Source organism: Micromys minutus (assembly GCF_963924665.1).
Source record: "Micromys minutus genome assembly, chromosome: 3".
Classification (NCBI taxonomy): domain Eukaryota; kingdom Metazoa; phylum Chordata; class Mammalia; order Rodentia; family Muridae; genus Micromys; species Micromys minutus.
In genome coordinates, this window is record NC_137972.1 from 3,170,434 (window position 1) to 3,192,793 (window position 22,360).

General features: G+C 48.8%; 1 protein-coding gene across 2 annotated transcripts in view; it reads left to right on the plus strand.

Moving 5' to 3' along the window:
- The window catches only part of ITPR2 (inositol 1,4,5-trisphosphate receptor type 2), a 355,767-nt gene that overhangs the window by 306,887 nt on the left and 26,520 nt on the right, over positions 1-22,360 (plus strand). For both annotated transcript variants that reach the window (XM_080914558.1, XM_080914557.1), the window contains 3 exons: positions 1,247-1,377; positions 2,464-2,629; positions 14,279-14,439. In XM_080914558.1, the coding sequence (XP_080770684.1) occupies positions 1,247-1,377; positions 2,464-2,629; positions 14,279-14,439 (458 nt within the window). The remainder of the gene's footprint in view (positions 1-1,246; positions 1,378-2,463; positions 2,630-14,278; positions 14,440-22,360) is intronic.

The following is a 22,360-nucleotide window of genomic DNA, read 5'->3' on the forward strand; positions in this document are numbered from 1 at the left end:
CCACCACAAGGCTACCCCAGTACCCATTGCTCCTTCCTCCCCAATTTCCTTCAGATTTGTAAATCAGAATTGTCCATGGGTTCAGCTTGAAGGTGAGTGACTGCACACCATCTTGCCTGTCTCCTACGCTGTTCTTCATGCCTGCCTGTTCCTGCATGCAGCCCTCCTAGCCAGGGGTTTTCCAGTATAGTTTTAAAAGAGCAACTTGGACTCATGTCAAAATATCAGGGTCCCTCTTCCATAGGATATGAAATCAAATCTGTTCAGAGGGAGATGTCAGCCTTCTCCTAACAGTGCCTACACAGGCTTTGAGGACAGGCTATGCAGCGACAGCCGGTCCTTCCCCAGTGCCAGCGGGTTCTGTAACAGTCTTGCCTTGACATGCAGACTATCCCAGGTTCCACGGCCCGAAATCCCCAGATGCAGTACCCCAAGGGGAGGTTCTTTAGCTGTGTAACAAAACTCTGCCTCATTGCTAACTTCTGAAGGGAGACATTCCCAGCCCTCATGCCCATCAACGATCCCTATTTCAAACGCTTTGTTTTCTGGCAAGATCTTTCAGTATCGGGTCAAGTCTCAGGACTTTTCTGATACGTATTATATATTTTCTCTCTTCTAGTTCCTCTAAGCAGGATTTCATCTCTAGTCCCAGGTGGTCCCACCCAAAAAAAAAAAAAAAAAAAAAAAAAAAAAAAAAAAAAAAAGAAAAAGGAAAGAAAAAGAAAAAGAAAAAAAGAAAGAAAGAAATCTTGAAGCTTGTGTCACATAATGACAGAATCATGGCTGCCCGTGTCATAAGCTCCTGCTACAGGCCTTTCACATTCCTTACACAGTTCTTGGCCAACCCTCAAATCCACATTTCCCTCATTCTATATAAGAGGCTGCCAAGGTCAGTGACAACAGTCCCAAATGCGGAACAGGCCTGTCCCACTTCCATGGCTGTGTTCATCCGTCTGCACGACTTTACCTGCTGGTGGAGAGCTACGGTGGCCATGTTCTCCTCCACGACCGTGGGGCGCATGAGTTTTAACCTGGTCTTGCTTTACCTTTCAATCCTGTCATTTTCCACCAAGCTGAGAACAAAGTCTCAAGACACCATATACATGGTTGTCCCCATGTCTGTTACGTGTGGCTGCATGTGCTTTGGATGTCATGTGACTTCAGAAACTGTGCCACCGCACAGCAGAAGCAGATTCTTGGACAGTGACAGCGTTTCTGAAACACTTTCACCGTTGTGTTTCTGCAGCCGGTGAGGGAGGTGAGGACGGCATCGAAAGGACCTGTGACACTCTGCTCATGTGCATTGTCACCGTGTTGAACCAGGGCCTCAGGAATGGCGGCGGAGTTGGGGACGTGCTGAGACGACCCTCGAAGGATGTGAGCAAAACGGAAGGGGGTTTGCTATAAGAAGCATGTGATTCTTTCCTCCTTCCATCCCTCCATCTCTCCATTCCTCCCCCTCTATCTCCCTCCCTCCCCTCCTCCTTCCTCCCTGTATTGGCGATTGAACCCTTCACTGAGACCGAACAGGATTTCCTACGTCAAAACTGCAAAGCGAAAGCATCTCTCAGGAACTGTAAACGCTGAGGCACAGGCTAGAAGCACAGTTTCCTTCTGCCGCTGGCCTGTTATATAACGTCCACCCATCTTGACATAGTCTCACTTCTCTTGTATTAAACGACTGGGTCCCATGGTCTCAAATATGCTCTAATCTTGTGTCCAGACAGGATACACGTGTAAGTGCTTGGCCTTGTAAGAACGAAAGGAATCTGCTACAGAAGTTGAGAAATCAGGTTTTCCTCAGCCGACCATGGGATTATGTCTGCCCTCCTTTCTTGGATTCTAGGATAGACCAGCATGATTATTTTGCTCACTGTTGTGACAAAATTCCCAATACAGGCAAATTAAGGAAAGAAGGTCTTGTTTTAGCTTACAATCCTGCAGGTCATTCCAGCATCCTGGGGAAGACATGACACTGGTTAAAGACAGTATTGTGGACGGCTGGGAAGCCAGGCGGCCATATTGCTTCTGTCCCGAAGAAGTGGGGAGTGAGGTCTTTAAGACCTCAAGGCCCACCCTCTGATCCACTTCCTCCAATGAGCTTCCACCTCCTGAGAGTTTCTCCACCCCCCGCCCCACCCCCAAACTACCATCAGGTGAAGGCCAAATGTCCAAAGACAGGAGCCTGTACAGACATTTCAGGGCTAAACCATGGCGGAGCCACTGTGAAAATGCACCACTAGTAAAAACAGAAAGAGAAATGAAGGAATCCTGAGAGCAGGCCTAGACGCTCTCCCTTTGTGGAGGGAAAATGCAGAAAGCCGTTCCATTTTCCTTGCTGTGACCACTATTTTTGTTCACCTGGAGGAAAACTGTTGAATATCTGCTTTATGCCAGACAGCGTGTGTATATTTGTGTGTGTGTGTCTGCGCGCATTATGTGTGTCCTGCACTTCCGTTGCAGGAGCCCCTGTTTGCTGCCCGGGTGGTCTACGACCTCCTTTTCTTCTTCATCGTCATCATCATCGTCCTTAACTTGATTTTTGGTGTGATCATTGACACTTTCGCTGACCTCAGAAGTGAGAAGCAGAAGAAAGAAGAAATTCTCAAGACAACCTGCTTCATCTGTGGTAGGTACCCACCTCACCCCCGAAACACACACACACACACACACACACACACACACACACACACCGTGCTATGACAAGAGATGGGTGAATCAACCCCAGGTGCAAGACAACGGCTAGGCAAACTGTCCAGCCGGGAGGAATGACCATGGCTTTCATTTTTCATGTGTTAGGAAAAGCTGTATCGTGAAGGCGGGATACAACTCAGGTTACGTAAGGTCTCACATGAGACTGGCATTCTCTGCTTCCATAAATAGACGGAAGAACCATCCCAAAAGGTCCCGTCATTATTTCTACAATTTATGCAGTCCGTGGACTGTCCTGTGTGCCAGATGCCGGGAGGCTCCACCAACTGGCAAAGGGGATTTTAATCTCAGTCACATGTTGAGTACATTATAGAGTGACTTTTATTTTGCCAGAACATGGATACAAAGTTTCTACTCATTGGTTTCACTGTTTCAGAAGCAAAACTAGGCATTCTTCTAGTGTTACAGCTGGACACATGTATATCACACAACATGAATAACACAGAACACACAAACACTGTAGAACACACATATACCATAATACCTCGCATACCCACACTGGACACACACCACAGGCTGCATACACACCCACACACCTACATGCACCATATAGACTGCCCATGAGTGCACACATACCTTTCTTCTTCTGCCCATCATCCTCTCAGGCCGAACCAACTTTCTCTTCCTTGTGCTTCTCTCAGACCCGCCCCCTTCTATTACCCATCATCCTCTCTGCCTTCACTACCCACTGCAGTCCTGTCTTTGAACCTGACTCCGTCCAACACTCACCCCCCCCCCCCCGTCCTGTAGTCTCCACTACAGTGTCAGACTGACTGACTGTAGGCCTCGGTAAAGCCTGTTCTCCTCCTGCCTCAGATTTTCTTGCTTGTCCCGTTCTCCTCTGTGGCTTTTCCAAATGTTTTCATCATCCTTCTAGCTGGGAGTGTAGCCAGGAGTAATGTATAATATGTGTGCTCTAGGGCAAAGTGTACATTAGCCATCGCCTAATCAGTATTTCTGTCCTGTGCTGAATGACACACACATATACACATTTACACTCACACACACAAACACACTCACATACTCTCACACATACACATATACACATTCACACTCACATACATATACACATTCACACTCACACACACATACACATTCACACACACTCACTCACACATACATATACACTTTCACACTCACACACATACACTCACACACACACATTCATACTCACACATATACTCTCACACACATATACACACACATACACAGACTCACACACTTTCACACATACTTATATACACATTCACACTCACACTCACACACATATATATATATACATGTTCACACACACATACACTCACACACTAAAACACATGTGCACACACACACTCATACATACACACTCTCATACACATATGCACATTTATACTCACACACACATACACTCACACACACTAACACACACATGCACACACATACACACTCTCACACACATATACACATATACACTCATACACATACAACTCACACACATACATACAGATATACACTTTTATACTCTCACACACATACATTCACACACACCAACACACATGTCTACACACACATATACACTCATACACACATTCACACTCACACACACATACATAACATATACATATCTACACTAACACACACATATATAACTCATATACACATATACACTCACACACACTCTCACACACATTCACACACTCACACATACATGCGTGTGTGCACACGTGTGTGCAAGCATTGCCGACTTGCTGTCTTGTGTCAAGGGATGTGATAGAGAAGTTTCTGGGTTGCTGAGGTAACTGGAGGACGGATACCTCTGCAGGTTGGGGTGCAGAGCAGTAGCAGCCAACACGTTTCTCGGGCAGATGGTGCTGACGTCAGACACAATGGGAATTGGCTGCTGAGCTGTGTAGAGGCAGGGTGGCCAGGACCAGAGTCGGCAGGAAATAATACCAGTGTCCAGGACACTTCACTTACCTTGTGTGGCACTGTGACCAAATACCACAGCTGTGGCGGAGCATGGGGCTTCTTGTCCACATGTGGCTGCTCAGGAAGCAGAAAGACGGAAAGTGGAGCCAACCTACAGGCTGGAGGCCTGCTGTCTCTTCTCCATAGGCCCATTCGCACGCCTGCAGGGCTTTTCTCATACAACACAGGGTGATGGTGCTGTTGGTGTGAGCTTCAGCTGAAGCAGCATGAGAGGGGCTTTCAGTTAGGACACTTAGACTTCATCCTATAATAGGTGGGAAAGCACAGGTTCCATTGTTTGTCCCAGAGCCCGGACTGTGGAGGCAGTGTTAGGGGTGGAAGGCAGAGTCAAGAGGGACTTACATGACAGAATTTGTAAAGCTTTTTAAAAATATGTATCTATTTCGTTTATGCATCTGAGTGTTTAGCGTGTGTGTGTGTGTGTGTGTGTGTGTGTGTGTGTGTGTGTGTGTGTGTGTGTGTGCTCCAGAGGCCAGAATTGTGGGCAGCTGTGAGCCACTGTATAGTTGCTAGGAACAGTGAGTGTAATTAACTACCTGGCCATCTCTCCAGCTCCAAAGTTTCATATCCTAATGTAGAAATGGACATGAAAATATCTGGGTGCCTGGGCATAGCCACTCGGCTGAGTATGTGACAGAAAGTGGGGTGGGGGTACCCCAGCATGAGCCAGAGTCGCTTCTCTGCCGACAGTGGCAGGCAGCCCTACCCCACAGAACGATCTGGAGCAGGGAGGAAGGAAGGCTGCCTGGTCGGATGTGGGAAGAGCAGAGAAAGAGCAAGAGCGGCATCCATGAATAGTCAGGAGGGCGAACGTGGCTGAGAAAGGTGCGAGAAGCTGGAGGAGATGGCCAAGACACCTTGGGACCATGGTGTGCCCTCTGCGCTGCTGGCCCCAGCACAGCTGGCCAGCAGGACAGATGGACGCTGGCCCTCTCTCAGCAGAAGGCTCAGTACACCACTTCTGGAACCTGGATTCCCATCAGTCGGAGGTGATTTCCTGAGCAGCCCTTTGGTGTTCTGCCTGGAGGTTTGGCTGGTGGGCATGAGCTTTGGCCCAGATTGACCACAATCCCAGAAATGGAATTGACAGGTCAAGCCTTGCAGAGATATGCACCGTGGACTCCAAAACCTCTGGGTAGCTCTGGGCAGCTCTGGGCACAGATACAGGTGGAGAATCTTTTCCTGAGCCTGGTGATGTGCACCAAGAAACCTGTGCCTGCAAACGGAGATGAAAGTGCTCAAGGAGTTCCTAAGTCCCATGCATTTCGACAGATATCCAGAGTCGTCTGGCATAAATGTTGATGGAGTCGTTGTAAAGAGAGCCCACCTCTGCCACTCGGTGTGAAGTATCTGAGGCCGGCATTGTTCCTGTGCCTTCAGGGATGGTGATATTTCCTCTCTTCCTCCTAGTCCTTCCTTCCTCCCATACCCTCTCTCATATTCCTCTCTCTCTCTCTCTCTCTCTCTCTCTCTCTCTCTCTGTGTGTGTGTGTGTGTGTGTGAGAGAGAGAGAGAGAGAGAGAAAGAGAGAGAGAGAGAGAGAGAGAGAGAGAGAGAGAGAGAGAGAGAGAGAGTCTTAGGGTTTTACTGCTGTGAACAGACACCATGACCAAGGCAACTCTTACAAGACTTGGCTGGCTCACAGGTTCAGAGGGCTATTAGTCCAGTATCATCAAGGCAGGAGCAAGGCAGGCATGGCGCAGGAGTAGCTGAAAGTTCTACATCTTTATGTGAAGGCTGCTATGGGGAGACTGGCTTCCAGGCAGCTTGGACTAGGGTATTAAAGCCCACATCCACAGTGACACACCTATTCCAACAGGGCCACATGTCCTAATAGTGGCACTCCCTGGCCCAAGCATATACAAACCATCACAGTGTGTGTGTATCTGTGTGTGGGTCTGTGTGTCTATGTGCCTTTGTGTGTATACACGTATTACATGCATATACATGTAATTTGTGACCAGCTCTGCCAGAGCAAGGCAGGCCAGTAGCGTGGGTGGAAGACCCTGGCCTTGGGTTTTGTCCCTTAGGATGCCTTCATGGTTTATACAGAGCAGACTGCCCAGTGCTGAGCACAGATTTGCTAGAAGGAAACTGAGCCTGAAGAAGAACCCCAGTCCATGTCTAGACTGGATGAGGGAAAGTGGGGTCCAGTGATAAACCTGAGACCATTCAGGAGTTATAAAAGGAAGGAGTTGGGGACCTGGAGGGACGGTTCTTCAGTCCTTGGAGAGAAACAGTCTCTGGGCCTTTTGTGGGAAGAAGGCTCATATTCTGGTTTCTCTCTTGTCTGTGATCTATATGGCTGTTTTCATTTCTTCAAGGAAATAGCTTGTGTGTTGCTTTTCCTTGTCATTTCCCATCAGCCTTCAGCCTCCCACAGGACAGTCCTCTTCATCTGTATCTTTGGCTCAGTGAGGTGTTGTATTCTTCATGCCAGCCCCCTAGAAGGGGTCTTCCCACCTCACCCCTCTCCACCACACTCCCCGAATGTCTCTCCCCACACTCTTCCTCCGCACAATTTTCTCTCCACTTTTGCCAAGGCCACACCACCAGTGCCACACACGCTGGGCTTCGTCCTCTACTTCAGTGTTTACTGGACTGAAGCCGGTGCAGCCTCAGACAGCCACATGTGCCAGTGTCCCTGTGTTTGTCTCCTTCGTCTGCCTCAGCTCTGGATCCCGACTGACATGTTGCAAGTAGATCTGCCTTCAGTAAGACGGTCTGGAAGAAGCTCTGTCACAAAAGCATCTCTGTCTCTCTCCTTCCAACAAAAACTCCAGCCGCCCCAGGCTAATGTATCGGCTTCCACGGGCTCACATCACATTCTGCCATAAATTCTCACAGCCACACCTTGAGCCTGCTCAGTGCACCAGAATACCTTTTCCAAAGGGGTCAGTATAGAATTCACCGACAACACAGTGCCATTCATAACTGTAAAGTCCCAGTTTTCATGACATTAAGACACCTGACACTCTAGGTCACTCCTCAGCCTCTTCCCCCTTCCCTACCCTTCCTGCCTTCCACCCCTTCCTCTTCCTCCCTTTCTTTATCGAATTTCCTTGTATCCATTTTTCCTCTCATTTGTGCTTCAAATCTCAGTGCATGTGCATTCCTCATTTTTTATATCCAGGACTCCAGTGTATTCACAGTAATGGGAGAAGGTTCTGGACCCTGGTGTATTCACGGTAGTGGGAGAAGGTTCTGGACTCTGGTGTATTCACAGTAATGGGAGAAGGTTCTGGACCCTGGTGTATTCACAGTAATGGGAGAAGGTTCTGGACTCTGGTGTATTCACAGTAGTGGGAGAAGGTTCTGGACCCTGGTGTATTCACGGTAGTGGGAGGCGGTTCTGGTTGAAATCCCCAACCCTTATGGTAAACATGGATGCTCCGGAATGGCTGTCCTCACACTGTGATCAGCAGTATCCACTCGCCTCCGCTGGGCGCCAGGCACCCTTGTGTTGTAGAGACCACGTGAACTCCCTAGGCAGGTAGACACTGTGTCCCACAGCCTCACACCCTGACTATGTAACCTCTTCCGTATTATGAATGGGGCTCATTCATCAATATTGTGAACCAGTGACCACACAGTAGCCCCAGGTCTACACCATCTCCACACTTACACGACTTGTCAGTTACCCGTGGAAATCACGGCAGAACCACACTGAGTCGATCTGTATTTCACGTCCTAACCTCGGGAGATAGCTCAGTACAGTGCTTGTTGCAGAAGCATGAGGACAGGAGTTCAAATGCCCAGAACTCACATGGAAACCTGGTCCCAAGAGTGTGAGTCTAGAATCCTACTTAGGAGGAGAGGCAGAATCCTGGGGCCGTCCAGTCAGCAACAAGCAAAGCAGAAAAGCAACTGAGGAAACACACCTGCCACTGGCCTCACTTACATGTGCACACACAAGCACTGAGAAAACACACCTGCCACTGGCCTCACTTACATGTGCACACACCAGCACTGAGAAAACACACCTGCCACTGGCCTCACTTACATGTGCACACACCAGCACTGAGGAAACACACCTGCCACTGGCCTCACATGTGCACACACAAGCACTGAGAAAACACACCTGCCACTGGCCTCACTTACATGTGCACACACCAGCACGTATGCAACACATGACTAAACACACAGAATCCAGGTCTGATGATTATCGATGGTTTCACATTTTGCCCCACAGTGGGTGTCCTCTCAGTGTCCTCTCAGTGACACGATGCTCCCTTGGAGATGCATGTGATGTGTCCAGAAGCTCAGGGTAATAATAGATCAACCAATTCTGTGTTGGTTTTCTGGAAGCTTCATGTTTATTCGAAAGACTGGATGGGAGGGTCATTTGGTAATCTAAGCTTACAACAGATAAAATATCTTTAAGTAGAGCAAATTAGTGTTTCTGTTTAAAATGAGATGGAAACTTTGGTTGAGCACTTGCCTACCATGTGTGAAAGCTCAAGTTTGATCCCCTTTACCAAAGGAAAATAACATAAATTAGGGATGGGAGAGACGTCCCATGCACTAAGCTTGTACTAGACATGGTTCCCAGCATGCAGGCTGTCATACATTCATCCTAACAATTACATGCTCACAAGCTCCTGCGTTCCTGTGGTAAAGACAGACTATCATGCCATGCTGGATGTTCCCAGAAAGTTATGATAGAGAAAAAGAGTCATGCTGATTGCTGTCTCTCCAAATCCAACTAGATATCACAGCCTCTCAAGTTCTCACTCTAAAATCCTTCTCCACTCTCTCCTTCATTTATCAGTCCTTCTATTAAGTTCAGTTAAATTCCCGTGGTTGCCTGGGTTCTGTGCAGGTGACATTCGAAGTCAAACCAGACAGGAAAGGTTCATGGCAAAGGGTGTGGTCTTCCGAGTCATGCTGCGGCTGTGTGCAATCTTGGAGAAATGGCCTGTTTTCCTTTTTTATTACTTTTATTTTTTTTACAGCCCAGTCATTACCCCTCCCTGCCCCCAGAAGGATGCCCCACCCCGACCCCACCCCCTGCCAGGCCTCCCCACTCTTGAGGGTTAGGCACATGTTCTCTTGCTGAGGCCAGCCCAGGCAGTCCTCTGCTGTATATGTGTTGGGGCATTGGACCAGCTCCTGTATGCTGCCTGGTTGGCCGTTTAGTGTCTGAGAGATCGCAGGGGTCCAGGTTAGCTGGGACTGCTGTTCTTCCTATGGGGTAACTTTCCTCCTCAGTTTCTTCCAACTTTTCCCTAATTCAACCACAGGGGTCCCTGGCTTCTGTCCAGTGGTTGGGTGTAAGTATCTGCCTCTGTCTCAGCTGTTTGTTGGGCTTCTTGTAGGACAGCCATGCTAGGCTCCTGTCTGTAAGCAAACAATAGCGTTAGTAATGGTGCTAGGCCTTGGAGCCTCCCTTTGAGATGGATCCCAAGTTGGGCTGGTCTCTGGACAGCCTTTCCTTCAGTCTCCTCTCCAATTTTGTCCCTGCAGTTCTTTAAGACAGGGGCAATTCTGAGTCGGAGTTTTAGACAGTGGGGTGGCAACCCCATCCCTCCACTTGATGCCCTGTCTTTCTACTAGAGGTGGATTCTGCAAGTTCCCTCTCCCATTTTATTTAAGGTCACTCCCTTTGAGTGCTGAGTGTCTCACCTTCACTTCCCAGGTCTCTGCTACATTCTGGTGGGTTCTCCCACCTTGCCCCCCCTCCACTGAGGGTTGCATATTTCTATTCATTCGGCTGGCCCTCAATACCTGATCATGTTCAGCTTCGATATGAGAACCTGTCTCAAGTGAATAGGTCAGAGAGTGACAGAGAAGCACACACACACACACATACACACACACACACACACACACACACTAGTGCACACGCCCACAGGCACAAACACATGCACTCAGGATTACCACATCGTACATGTGGAATTCAGCTTAACTAGCTTGACATTTATATTTTATCGGACAGATGTCTTACCTAATGTCTATGTAAGCCCCTCTTACAGGCTATTGTACGGGCTGCTACAAGGGCCATAGCCAGGGACAGTCCTCATTGGTCAGATTTTCCAAGTCGCTTTAGTGTCTAGGCTGAGAGGCGGGCACAGGGGCACAGGCAAGTCCAGGCAGCCAGTGAGATGATCCACACATGAGGGACAGCATCAGCTGAGGAGGTGTTCAGTACATCCGTGGATCTGTGTTGAAAGGAGAAACGGGTATTTCCACAGGCATCGGGTGCGGCCTGTTGAGAAGCAGAGAGATGTCAGAATGATCCCCGGGCTGTGAGGTATACAACAATGACTTGGTCGCCGAGTAAAGAGAGGGCAGCTGTGGAGGACAAGGGGACTGGAGCTCACAGTGGCCCTGGTCAAGGGAAAGGTGGCACAGCTGGATTTTATACCATCTTCATTAAAAACACCCAATAATGTAATTTAGAAAGTCAACCCATAAATGGGGACAGATATCTTAAAATGTATCTCTTTTGTGACTTCATGCCTGAGTGGCTTTTGAAACATGCTCAGAGAAGGAATAGCCAGGATTGGAAATTTAGTTTGCTGGTCCCTTCCCCAATATCTGAACAGCAAAGGTGAACCCAGCCCCGACATCTCGTCCCTACACGGGTAAGATGCAGTTTAACACAGATGTGTCTCTTCATTCCCATTCGCTTTCTCTAATAAGCTTCTCAGCTTCAAGAGCAAACTCTGATTGCTCAGATCCTTCCCACAATCCTGCCAGAAGCTGGGAAAGTGGCTTGGTGTGCTGGCTAGTTCTGTCTCAACTTGACATAAGGTAGAGTCTGACCTTAAAAAAGGTCTCCCTAAGATGGGGCTGTAGGCAAGCCTGCAGAGAATTTTCTTAATTAGTGATTGGTGTGGAGGGCCCAGCCCATTGTGGGTGGGGCCACCCCTGGCCCAGCCCATTGTGGGTGGGGCCACCCCTGGCCCAGCCCATTGTGGGTGGGGCCATCCCTGGGCTGGTGGTCCTGGGTTCTATAAGAAACCAGTCTGAGCAAGCCAGTAACCAGCATCCATCATGGCCTCTGCATTGGCTTCTGCCTCCAGGTTCTTGCCTGACTTCCTTCAATGACGGGCAATGAAGTGGAAGCCAAATAACCCTTTTCCTCCCCAGTGCTTTGGTCATGGTGTTTCTTCACAGCAGTGGGGTTGCTAAGTAGGAGGACATAAACATGTTTCGGGGAGGACTGTGGACAGATTTTAGAACTTTGGGCTACAAAAACCACTGAGTCTTGAGAGCACAGTGGAATGTTCTATAGGAGCTTGGGAGACAAAAATGTTGAACTCAAGTCAGAAGATGGGGGCCTGGCTTGTGACATTTGAAAGGGAAGTTCAAAGACTATCAAGGCCGCTTGTTAATTGAATGAGATGCTGTGGTTCTGGGTAGCTGGGGCTGAAGCATGAGCCTCGATTAACAGGAAACCAGCACAGCTGAAGAGAACCCTTGGCTTGCTGACAGTGGATGCTGGTTACTTGGAGCTTAGACAATGATTAAAAAGAGGTCAGCATCACTCAGGTGAGATCTTCTGGGAAGTATTTCCCAGAATACTTCATGTGTCTCAGCACACAGAAGCTGTGTTCCAGAGGTGGCTGAGATTGTACCTCATCTTGGCAGCCAAAATTGGTGGCGTGGGAGTCACTCAGGTGCTACTAGTTTTGAAAGCATAAAGGGGTCATGAAAAGCAGCTGAGGTTTAGCACTAGGTAAGGAGGCCATTGGTGTAGGTAAAGCCTCAGTAGCAGTAGAAGGCTCAGGATTAAAGGGGTTATGCAGAGAAGAAAGGCTTGACACCATGAAGAAAGCCCAGGAGAAGCTGTTGGTGAATGTGAAGCCCAATTGCAGCAGAAGCCACAGCATTTCGGAGACGTCAGTACCATGGATGACCAGCAGCAGCAGTGGGGTGGAGCCTGGCCAAGCGCAGAAGGCAAGCTGTATGTGCTGCAGGGCTGGGCCAGAGAAGTGACCCAAGCTCCTCAGAGGAGCCTAGGTCATCTGTGAGTCCAAGATACTGGACACTACGTTATTTATACTGTTGGGAGTTTGGATTTGCTTGATCTGATTGTGACTTTGCTCTGGCTCTTCCCTCTTGAAATAAAGTATTTAGCTTAATTTTTATCATATAGGAGTCTGCCTACACTTGAGAGACTGAATTTCTTACTTAAAAAGGTTGAACTTTAAAGTATTTGAATTTGTAGGGCTGTGGGACTTTTAAATTTGTGGAATGTTTTATATTGTGATGTTTATATTAATGTGTGATCTTGGGGATGAACAAGAAAGGTTATGACTTCACAGTGAGGTGTTTGTGTGTCAAGGTGATAAGGGGTCAGTTGTGCTGCCTTGTTTTATGTCAACTTGACACAAGCTGAAAGGAAGGAACCTCCGTTAAGACAATGCCTCCCTAAGATGGGGCTGCAGGCAAGTCTGTGGGGCATTTTCTTTACTAATGATGGATGGGGGGGCAGCCCATTGTAGGCAGGGTCATCCCTGTGCTGGTGATCCTAGGTTCTGTGAAGAAAGTAGGCTGAGCAAGCCAATAAGCAGCACTCGTCTGTGACTTCTGCATCACACTCGTCTGTGGCTTCTGCATCACACTCGTCTGTGACTTCTGCATCACACTCATCTGTGACTTCTGTATCACACTCATCTGTGGCTTCTGTATCAATGGCTGCCCCCAGGTTTCTGTTCTGGTCGAGTTCCTTCCTTGGCTTCCCTCAATAGTGGACTTTGGTGTGGAAGTGTAAGCCAGAAGACCCGTCCCTTCCCCCCTAACTTGCTTTTGGCCATGGTGTTCATCAGAGGTAGTAACTCTAACGAGGACAGCTGGGTACAGAAGCCACCACCCATCCCCAACCTCCCCATGTACGGTGGGCTAGGGGTCTAGAGGAGTGTCCGTGCTTGCTCCTGCACAATGGTTGTGTCTGAAGGAAGGCTTTTGCTGGTTGCATGTGACTCTGAAGACTTGGTTCATCTGCTTTCCTTTAACCCAAGACCTAAATAGAAAGGAATCTATTTTGTTTTTCTGCTATGATGAGCCAGTATTCTTTTTAATTTTTATTTTTAAAATCTTTGTGTGTGTGTGTGTGTGTGTGTGTGTGTGCGCGTGCATGAGCACGTGCACACGAATTCATGTGTGCACATGTGCATTAGCCTGTGTAAGTACAGGCATACACATGCCAAAGTGCACATTATATGTCAACGTTGAAGCCACTTCCTGGCTTCCCCCTTTGCTTTGAGGCAGTCTTTGAAGTGTTTCTGAAGCCTGGGAGCTTCCAGGCAATTCTCCTGTCTCTGCTTCCCGTCTCACAGAAGGTGTGTTGGCATCACAGGCTCACTCTACTGAACTGGACCTTTCACAGGTCCCAGGAATCAAACTGGGGTCACCTGGCTTGGGTGGTGAATGCTTTTACCTCTTGGATCGTTTCCCAAGCCTGTACACCAGACTCCTTTATCTAGAACATTGCTGCTTTCAGTTATAACAGCATTTTAGAGTAGAGCGGCGTCCTGCCCCAGAAAACAGGTTGATTGTTGATTTTTAGTGATGGCTGTGTCTGATTTTTATGCTGAGAAGTTCTGGTTAAAAGAAAATTTACATGTACGATGTTTTCCGTGTTCTTCAGGCCTGGAGAGGGACAAGTTCGATAACAAGACGGTGTCGTTTGAGGAGCACATCAAGTCAGAGCACAACATGTGGCATTACTTGTACTTCATTGTCCTGGTGAAGGTGAAGGACCCGACGGAATACACGGGGCCTGAGAGCTACGTGGCTCAGATGATCACGGTGAGTACGGCTGCCTTGGCTAGCCCTGACTCCAGAGCTGTGACAGTGTCGCTGTGACAGTGTCAGCCCAGAGGCTTTTTCCATCTTTGTCTCTCCTGCCCTCCTCTCAGGCAGAAGTGTCCTAGCTCCGGGTTTTGTGAGCCTTTGCATAGGTCTGTCAATTGCTGGAGAATTTCCACATTGCTGACGTCATCCTTATCTAAGCAAATCTGTCCCCATCCTCCCGGTGGCAATCTGTGTAGTGGAGAGCTTCCCGTTGATGTCTTTGACTGCTGACCTCTAAACTCTGACCCCAAGCCTTCCAAGACTCTTAATCATCAATGGATCCCTCAGGTCCCAAATCTGGAAATTTCTGTTGGAAATCACTTGCCAGTGGAAGAATCAAGAGATTCCTTGATTTTCCAGAACTAATATTTCAAGAAGTCCTGTGTTTGTGAATGCCAGTGCTCTGGAGAAGCTGGTGGAGAGAGCACTGGCTTCTCGCATTAGAGGACATATGACTGGCCCTTGAGCTCAGTCCCTTGAGTAGTGTTTGGTCAGCACCTGTGTGGGAGAGAGGTAAACTGTGAGGTAAGGCAGGCAGGGTAAGCAGAGAAAGGTAGGGAAAGGGGTTAAGGAGAGTGTGTCTAGACTTGACCCTGAGGGAGTAGGTCACCTATTTCAAGAAACAAAGACAGCCCGTCCTTCCATCCATCATTCATCCATCTATCTATCCATCTACTGATCATCTAATCCATCCATCCATCCAATCAATCTATCTCTCCATTTACCTAGTATCTATATATCTACCAATCTATCCTCCTTCTCTCTGTCTATTTGTATGTATATATGGATATACAAACGCTCTCCCTCCCTCCCTCCCTCCTTCCCTCCCTCCCTCTCCCTCTCTCCCTCCCTCTTTCCATTCATCAATATATCCATCCATATGTCCATCCATCTAGGTGTTGACTTAGTAAAAGTATAGGTTGATACAGTGCTGATTTGCCTGCCTGCCATGTCTCCACGTGGACTGTGTATAAATTGGCTCTTCTGACCTCTTCATTTTGGGTGTCTGATTGTGGTTACTGGCTCTGCATTCTTCCTTCGACATGTTCAGAATCTAGGGTTGCGTCTGTTTCCCCACATCTACCCTTCTTTCCTCCTCTTCTAAATGTGGGGAAGGTAACCAGTGCCCTTAGGCACTTGCCCACGGTTGTACACAATCTGGATAGCATTTGTGGGAAACATTTCCATCCACTCATTAGGAGAAAACGCACAGAAGGTGCAGAACTTACAAATGTGACCCCCGTGGCTGTTATTTCAACATCTGAGTACCTCAATAATTTTGAGCTTATTTTGCCCCGTTAAGTCTTTTGCACGGAAAGATTTCAGAGAATGCATTGCTAAGGATGATACGCCCCTCTTCGGTAGAACTCAGAGCTGAGTTGTGAGGAAAACCCAATCCTCAGTCACACCAAGTGGGCCCTCCTATCTTTCAGGCTTTCATCCATCCAATCAAATTGACAATCAAGGTCAATCAATATTCAGGGCCTCCTGAGTTCCCCAGTCTCACCCTTCGTGACCGTGACTCACTTTAGGAAGTTCTGAGAGACGGAAGAAAAGCCAGCCGAGTAACAAATGTTGGCATCTGACTATAGGCTCACCAGTGAGAGAAATCCACTGACGGTTATTGCTGATAATGGTGTGGCCTGGCATAGCATCAGGCCGTAGGGCGCAAGCTTAGGGGAAAGGAGAAGATAGGACCATAGATGGTGTCCAGCAATGAATGAGAGTGTGTGGTATTGTGGGAGGACTGGGGAGGAGGGCCAGACATACCTGGCACCAGAGCCTGCGTCATGTGAGGATGCGTCAGTGGTATAGGCCCCTCTGTTAGGAGGAGAAGCTGTTTGGGGAAGTAGAGAATCATGAATCTTTAGGTCAGTGAAATGCAGGGAACCTCAGCTCTGCTGAGGGGTCCTGGGGCTTGTGAGTAAGTCCCGGACATACCATTTACCATCACATAGAGTGGAGAGATTGCTGTGTTCTCCCCATAGACAGCAGTGTGTACGCTCAGGGCCCACAGCCCTACCTTGTATGGAGCATGGACTGTTGCTCTTCTTGATCTTGTCGCCTGTGTTGCTTTGAGAAGAGGCCTTGGTATGTCATCTCAGTTGTCCTGGAACTCACAGTCCTTCTCCCTTTGCTCCCCTAGTGCTGGCATTATAGGTCTGTGCAGCCACCATCCCTGGCCAGTATAGGGACTTAGATAGTTCTTACTGTGACAGCCAGCCTAGGTCAAAGCCGATAGTGGGCCAGGCAAGGTGGGGGAGGGAGGCAGCGTGAAGAGAAGATAGAGGCCAAAGCATGGCTGGGAACCTTCTGCTTAGAAGACCGAAGACAGACACATGGCGGATGAGCAAGACAGCAGAGGCTCCAGGGATTGGGCTGGGATGTCAGTGGTGGAGTTCAGCAGCCACAAGAAGCCAGGAGGAAGAGGCAGGTGTGAGCTCTGGGGTCTGTGAGACAGAATTCTCCCTGCAGAAGAACAACATCTAAGGCCTGACGCCATCTTCAGCCTGGAGCAGATTTTGTCAGGCCTCCCTCCTGTCTTAGTATCTCGGTTCTTGTTTATAGTCCTGCCCATGCCTTTATGCGTCAGAGAGCTTTCCCAGAACATCCCAGGAGAGCTCAGAGCCCACAGGCTTCGGCCACAGAAAGTCTGGTCCTGGCTCTATGACTTGGAGAGAACAGGCTTCTTCCCCGAATTTTAATGGACGGAGGGGGGGACGGTGTAATTAGCTCAAGTCTGAGGCAAACAAGACAGGAAGAGTCTTGATTGTGGCAAACTGCACACCTGTACCTTACACACCCAAATCAGAAACTTTGTTACTCTAGGCTTTATGGGGCCTGGGGACAGGGCCTGTGATCCTGACCCTCCAACAGAGGGAGTCCAGAACATGCAATCTCACATCCAAATCCAAACCACAACAAAGTTCACAGTGCATCTTGGGGTTAGAATCAGAGAGCATCTGTGCCTGACCAGCACCAGAATCGATCTGATATCAGTCAGAACTCATCTATCTTAGTGAGAACCCTAAAAAAATTATTGTTAACAGCCAGGACACGGACAGAGCAGATACCTGGGAGGTGGTTAGGGAAGGTGTTGCTATTCAAGGTTAAGTGTGCACATTTCCTCCTAGCAAGCAGACCTTTCTTGGTGATCAGACGAGTGCCACTTGGCACTAGTGTTCTCTGGGGACAGCATGTGAGAAAGGAAAAGGATGGAGCATCCAAGAAAGCTGGGGTCGAGAGGCAGAATTCGGCAAGCCGGGTGAACATGTAGGAACTCCCCGGCTTTTCTAGGTAACAGCCTTTGAGCACCATGAAGCCCGTTTGCTCTCCCTGTTAACCCCAGGTAGGGGGATGTCTGAGGAGCAGCAAACAGAACAGAGACTGTTGGAGAAAGTGTGCACCTAACAGTGGGGGGCATCCTCCCTCATTCAGTGTCACCTGCAGAGATGCATTAGGGGGCTTGTGATATTTGCTACTTAATTTGGCAAAACGTCCCAAACAAAACAACCAGCACTACACATACACGGGGGTCCCTGTGCATTCGGGGAATCGTATCTGTCTCATGTGCTCTGATGGCATAGCCTGTCCCTGGGATCCCTTAGCTGCCTGTCCTGTGACCGTGGCTTTTAGGGGGCTACTCGACAAGATATCACACTTCTGACCCCCTCTGCTCCTCTGACTCTTAAATTACAATGACTTCCCAAATCTCAGCATTTTTCTTAGTGTGCTCATCTGTTTAACTCACGTGCACACAAACTAACTTCACCGAAGGCTGCTCGGGGCATGTTGTGGTTCATTGTTCTGCGTACCACTGGGGAAGCTGATATCTGGACTAGGTATACGAAGCGATTCAGGAGACATGGGTCATCCCCAAAATGCTAGCACCTGTGCTGGGGGAGAAATCATTTCCTCAGAGACGCTTAAAGCACTTGTTGAATGCGTAAACAAAACAACCAACAAACGAATGAATGAATGATTTTGTTTTAGCCCGCTGGTAGCTGATTATATTTCATAGAAACGTGCCAGAATAGTTACAAGAGGCTGAAAATTTAATTTCTCGTCACAAAAGTATTGTCTCCTCTCTTTAAAACAAGAAGGAGAAAACGCCGCTCAGGATTATGTTACCCATGCGCCAGCGTCCCACATACGTCCACAGGAGGACGCTTTACTCTCTCAGCAGGGCGGGATACCACCAAGAAAGAGTTTCTAACTATGATAAAATGCACAAAGAGCAACTTAAGACAGGAAGGGTTTGTGTTGCTCACGGTTCGGGGAATTCAGTTTATAGTGCGTGGCCTGGTGGTGGTGGTGCTTGGTCTGGTGGTGGTGGTGCGTGGTCTGGTGTGGTGGTGCGTGGCCTGGTGGTGCTCACTCACTGGCTGAGTCAGGAAGCAGAGGCAGGAGGATGCAAGCGCTTAGCTCCTGTCCACCCTTTTCTCTTTTTATTCAGTCTGCAGCCTCTAGCCCATGAGGAGGTGACTCACCTTAGTGTGGGCCTTCCCTCCTTGGATAAGCCCCTCTGGAAATGGCCTCACAGGCACACCCAGATGTGTATCCTCTGGGTGATTCTAAATCCAGTCAAGATGAACCTGAAGGTGAGCCATCAGAAGTGGTATCACCTTTCCTGTGAGAAAAAGAAAGCTAACCACTCACCACTGTAACCACACAAGGAGCGAGAAAGAGTAATGATTCTCTACACGTTGATTTCAGTCTGCAACTTGAAATCTGTCCTGTTTAGTTAAACCATATTTGTGAGCAGTAGCCCCCGAGGGCAGGGGATGTTTGGGTTCATGGAAGACATCAAATTGTCTGAGATTTATGTGTGGCTTGACCGTGCCTTTTTCCAACTGGATTTCCTGCATTATTGTTATGTGTTATAATTATGAAATTATATGTTCTGACTCCATTCTTTTCATCTACATTGATGATGTAATTGGATCTAATGAAGCCAATTGTGTAAATGCTTTATTTTTAACTAAAACACATTTGAGAAGATTTGGGGGCTTAATAAGACACTTTTGAAAATGTTCCTGCGGCAGGGCAAGCCGCTCACTTGCAGTTCAAGGCACACAGTTGAGTCACAGGCACGCCCAGACGCCGCCGCCCTCCGCTTTCCCACACTGTAAGTGCAGGCGTTTGTCCTCGGCTCCAGAGGGCTGGGCTACGTCGCCAGCCGGGCACCCAAGACACCGTCCTTACATTCTACTTAGCACGCCTATAGAAGGTCCACGAATTGCTGCCTCTTGCGTGTTCATCTCTTTATGGTCCCTTCTGCTGTTGCTACTGTGTGACAGAAGTGCGGTGTCATCAGTGAGGGTGCCTTCCGGTGGGGACTGCACGGCAAACTGTATTCCCAATGTTAGACATGGGGGTAAAAGGATTGAGCGTCACAGCGTCAAAATGCTTCTGGTAGATGGAGGTGACCCAGGAGACGGGGCTAAGGGCAAAGCAAGTGAGGTCAGGTCACCACGCAGCGGCAGGGCACTAGTCAAATTAATCAGGAACTGCAGGAAGTGGTCCAGAAGCCATGGGAGTGGGAAAAGCTTTGCTCTTGAATCTGCGAGTTGATGAAATATGTTCGGTGGCTCAGAACTTGGAACAGAAGCCAGGTGAACTATGTAAAACCCTGGGGGTATCCCACTGTCCCTGGCTGTCCTGGGACAGGCTTTCATGGTGGGGAGCACCTTCAGGTGGGGTTCAGGGAAACAGGGAGAGGTGGCATCTGCACAGCCTGAGGCAGTGGGTAATTCAACAACAGGGTGCTCGGAGCTGTTTCAGCGTGTGCACACTTCCCATCTCTGGCACAAAGCCCTTCAGAGGAACTGCAGTGTGGATTCAGTAAAATCCTACACGCTAATGGCCTTGAATCCTCATTGAAACTGCAGAGCAGCCACACACAGGAGAGCAGTCAGTACAAGTCCACCCTCGGACCCCTGCCGGCCCACGCTGTCCTCGGCCTCCCCACACCCCCAGCAGCACACTCTGTCCTGTACGGAGGACTGGTCTTAAGAATTCAGTCCACAGGGCAGGGAGTGGACCTGGCCGGGAGACAGGAAGTCAGATGACAGCCCTGCAGTGGCACAGAAGCCTGAGAGGAATCCTAATGGGAAGAGAGCACTGGTTCCCACAGGGCTGCTGAGGGAGCCTCGCTACAAAGACAAGAAACAACTGCAGCCACCACAGAGCAGGCTGTCTCTGTTCATTTGACAAGGACGTTCCGGGACCGCACTCTTCACCAGATCATGATAAACACAGGAGTCGCATCTCCACCCTCCCAGAATCTATTCACAGGCCAGAGAGAGATCAAGTCACACATGTCATTGTTCCCCCACAGCCCTCCCTGAGCCTCCCACACAGACCAGCCCCAGCCTGCTTTGCTACCACACTACAGAGAGCTTGTTTTTGTTGTTGTGTTTTAATCTGGCTAGAGGCTTGGCCCTCCTGTGGTGTGCGGGCTGCCGGCCCTCACCTCCTGCTCCTCATCATTGACTCTTCTTATCATCCTCTGTTCATTGTTTCCTTTCCTTTCGTCCTTACTGCCTTTTGTTTTATAATCTCTCCCTCTCCCTCTCTCTCTCTCTCTCTCTCTTTCTCTCTCTCTCTCTCTCTCCCTCCCTCTCTCTCTCTTTCTCCCTCCCTCCCTCTCTCTTTCTCCCTCCCTCCCTCTCTCCTCTCTTTCCTCTCTCTCCTCTCTTTCCTCTTCCTCCTCTTTCTCCCACTCTCTCCTCTCTCTCCCTCATTTCCTCCCTCTTCACCCTCCTCTCTGGCTTTTGGTACAAGGGCTTACTCTATAGTCCAGGCTAGCCCCAACTTTGCCATCCTCCTGCCCCAGCCTCTTGCATGTCAGAGTTCTAGTTGTAAGCCTCCAACATGGGTGTTTCTGTTAAGCTGAATATTATTGCACTTACTGGCTTCTTTATTCACGTTATGATACAAACCCCACTAGTACAGTTACACATTTACACAGATGTGTTGTTCTCTGGTGTATCCCTAGTCCTAGTTGGTGCTCAATGCATCATAGGCACTTACATAGATTTAATGAACAAAATAAACAGTGCAGAGAGGGCAGGGCCGCAGATTCTGCATGAGGTACAGTTTACAGACTGGACTGAGTGAAGGTGAGCCTTAAAAATGAGGACTTCACCAGAAGGGCCAGGAAGGAATGTTGTCCAGGCAGGATATGCACTTTAGAAGGAGGGAGGGAAGAAGGAATCCGCCATCCAAAGCGTGTGTAACCTCTCATGGTTTCACAATCCCTAGTTAGGTCACTTAATGGCACCAGACACAGAAAGACTGAGGCTCACTGAAGGTGATCGGTGAATAGAAAGTGAAGCAGAGCCCAACCCACCGTCCTTCTGAGGCCAATGTCTGTGACCTAACTGAGGCCAAACACACACAAATCGAATATTAAAGGAAGGGGAGACTGAAGTCAGAAGCTAAGACATCCTGTGGGGTGGATGTCTCCCAATTTTCCTGTTTGCAGAAATAAAGATTCCTAACGTCTAACTCGACAGTCCTAGAAGTACCATCAAAAACGCCTTCAGAATGCAAGGTTTCCATGTTCACTGACTGAAAGATGGATCCTCTCAGCAAATCCAAGCGAGCCCTTGTGTGTTCCAGGGACTGGGTTGGACCAAGGGTGGCAAGACAAACCCCAATGCTTCCATTTCCTTTGAGACTGAACTCAAAGGAAGTAGGAGAGACGGGAAGTAAAGAAAAAAGCAGTGACCATCCTACACATGGCATTGCTACAAAGCTCAGGACCTACAAGGAAGGTTGTTTCACCAGGTCAGACCTGGGAGCTTGAGGAGACTCTGATAGGTGGGGCTGGAACTGGGGGGAGGAGCCATATGTCTACCTGGGACTCTGA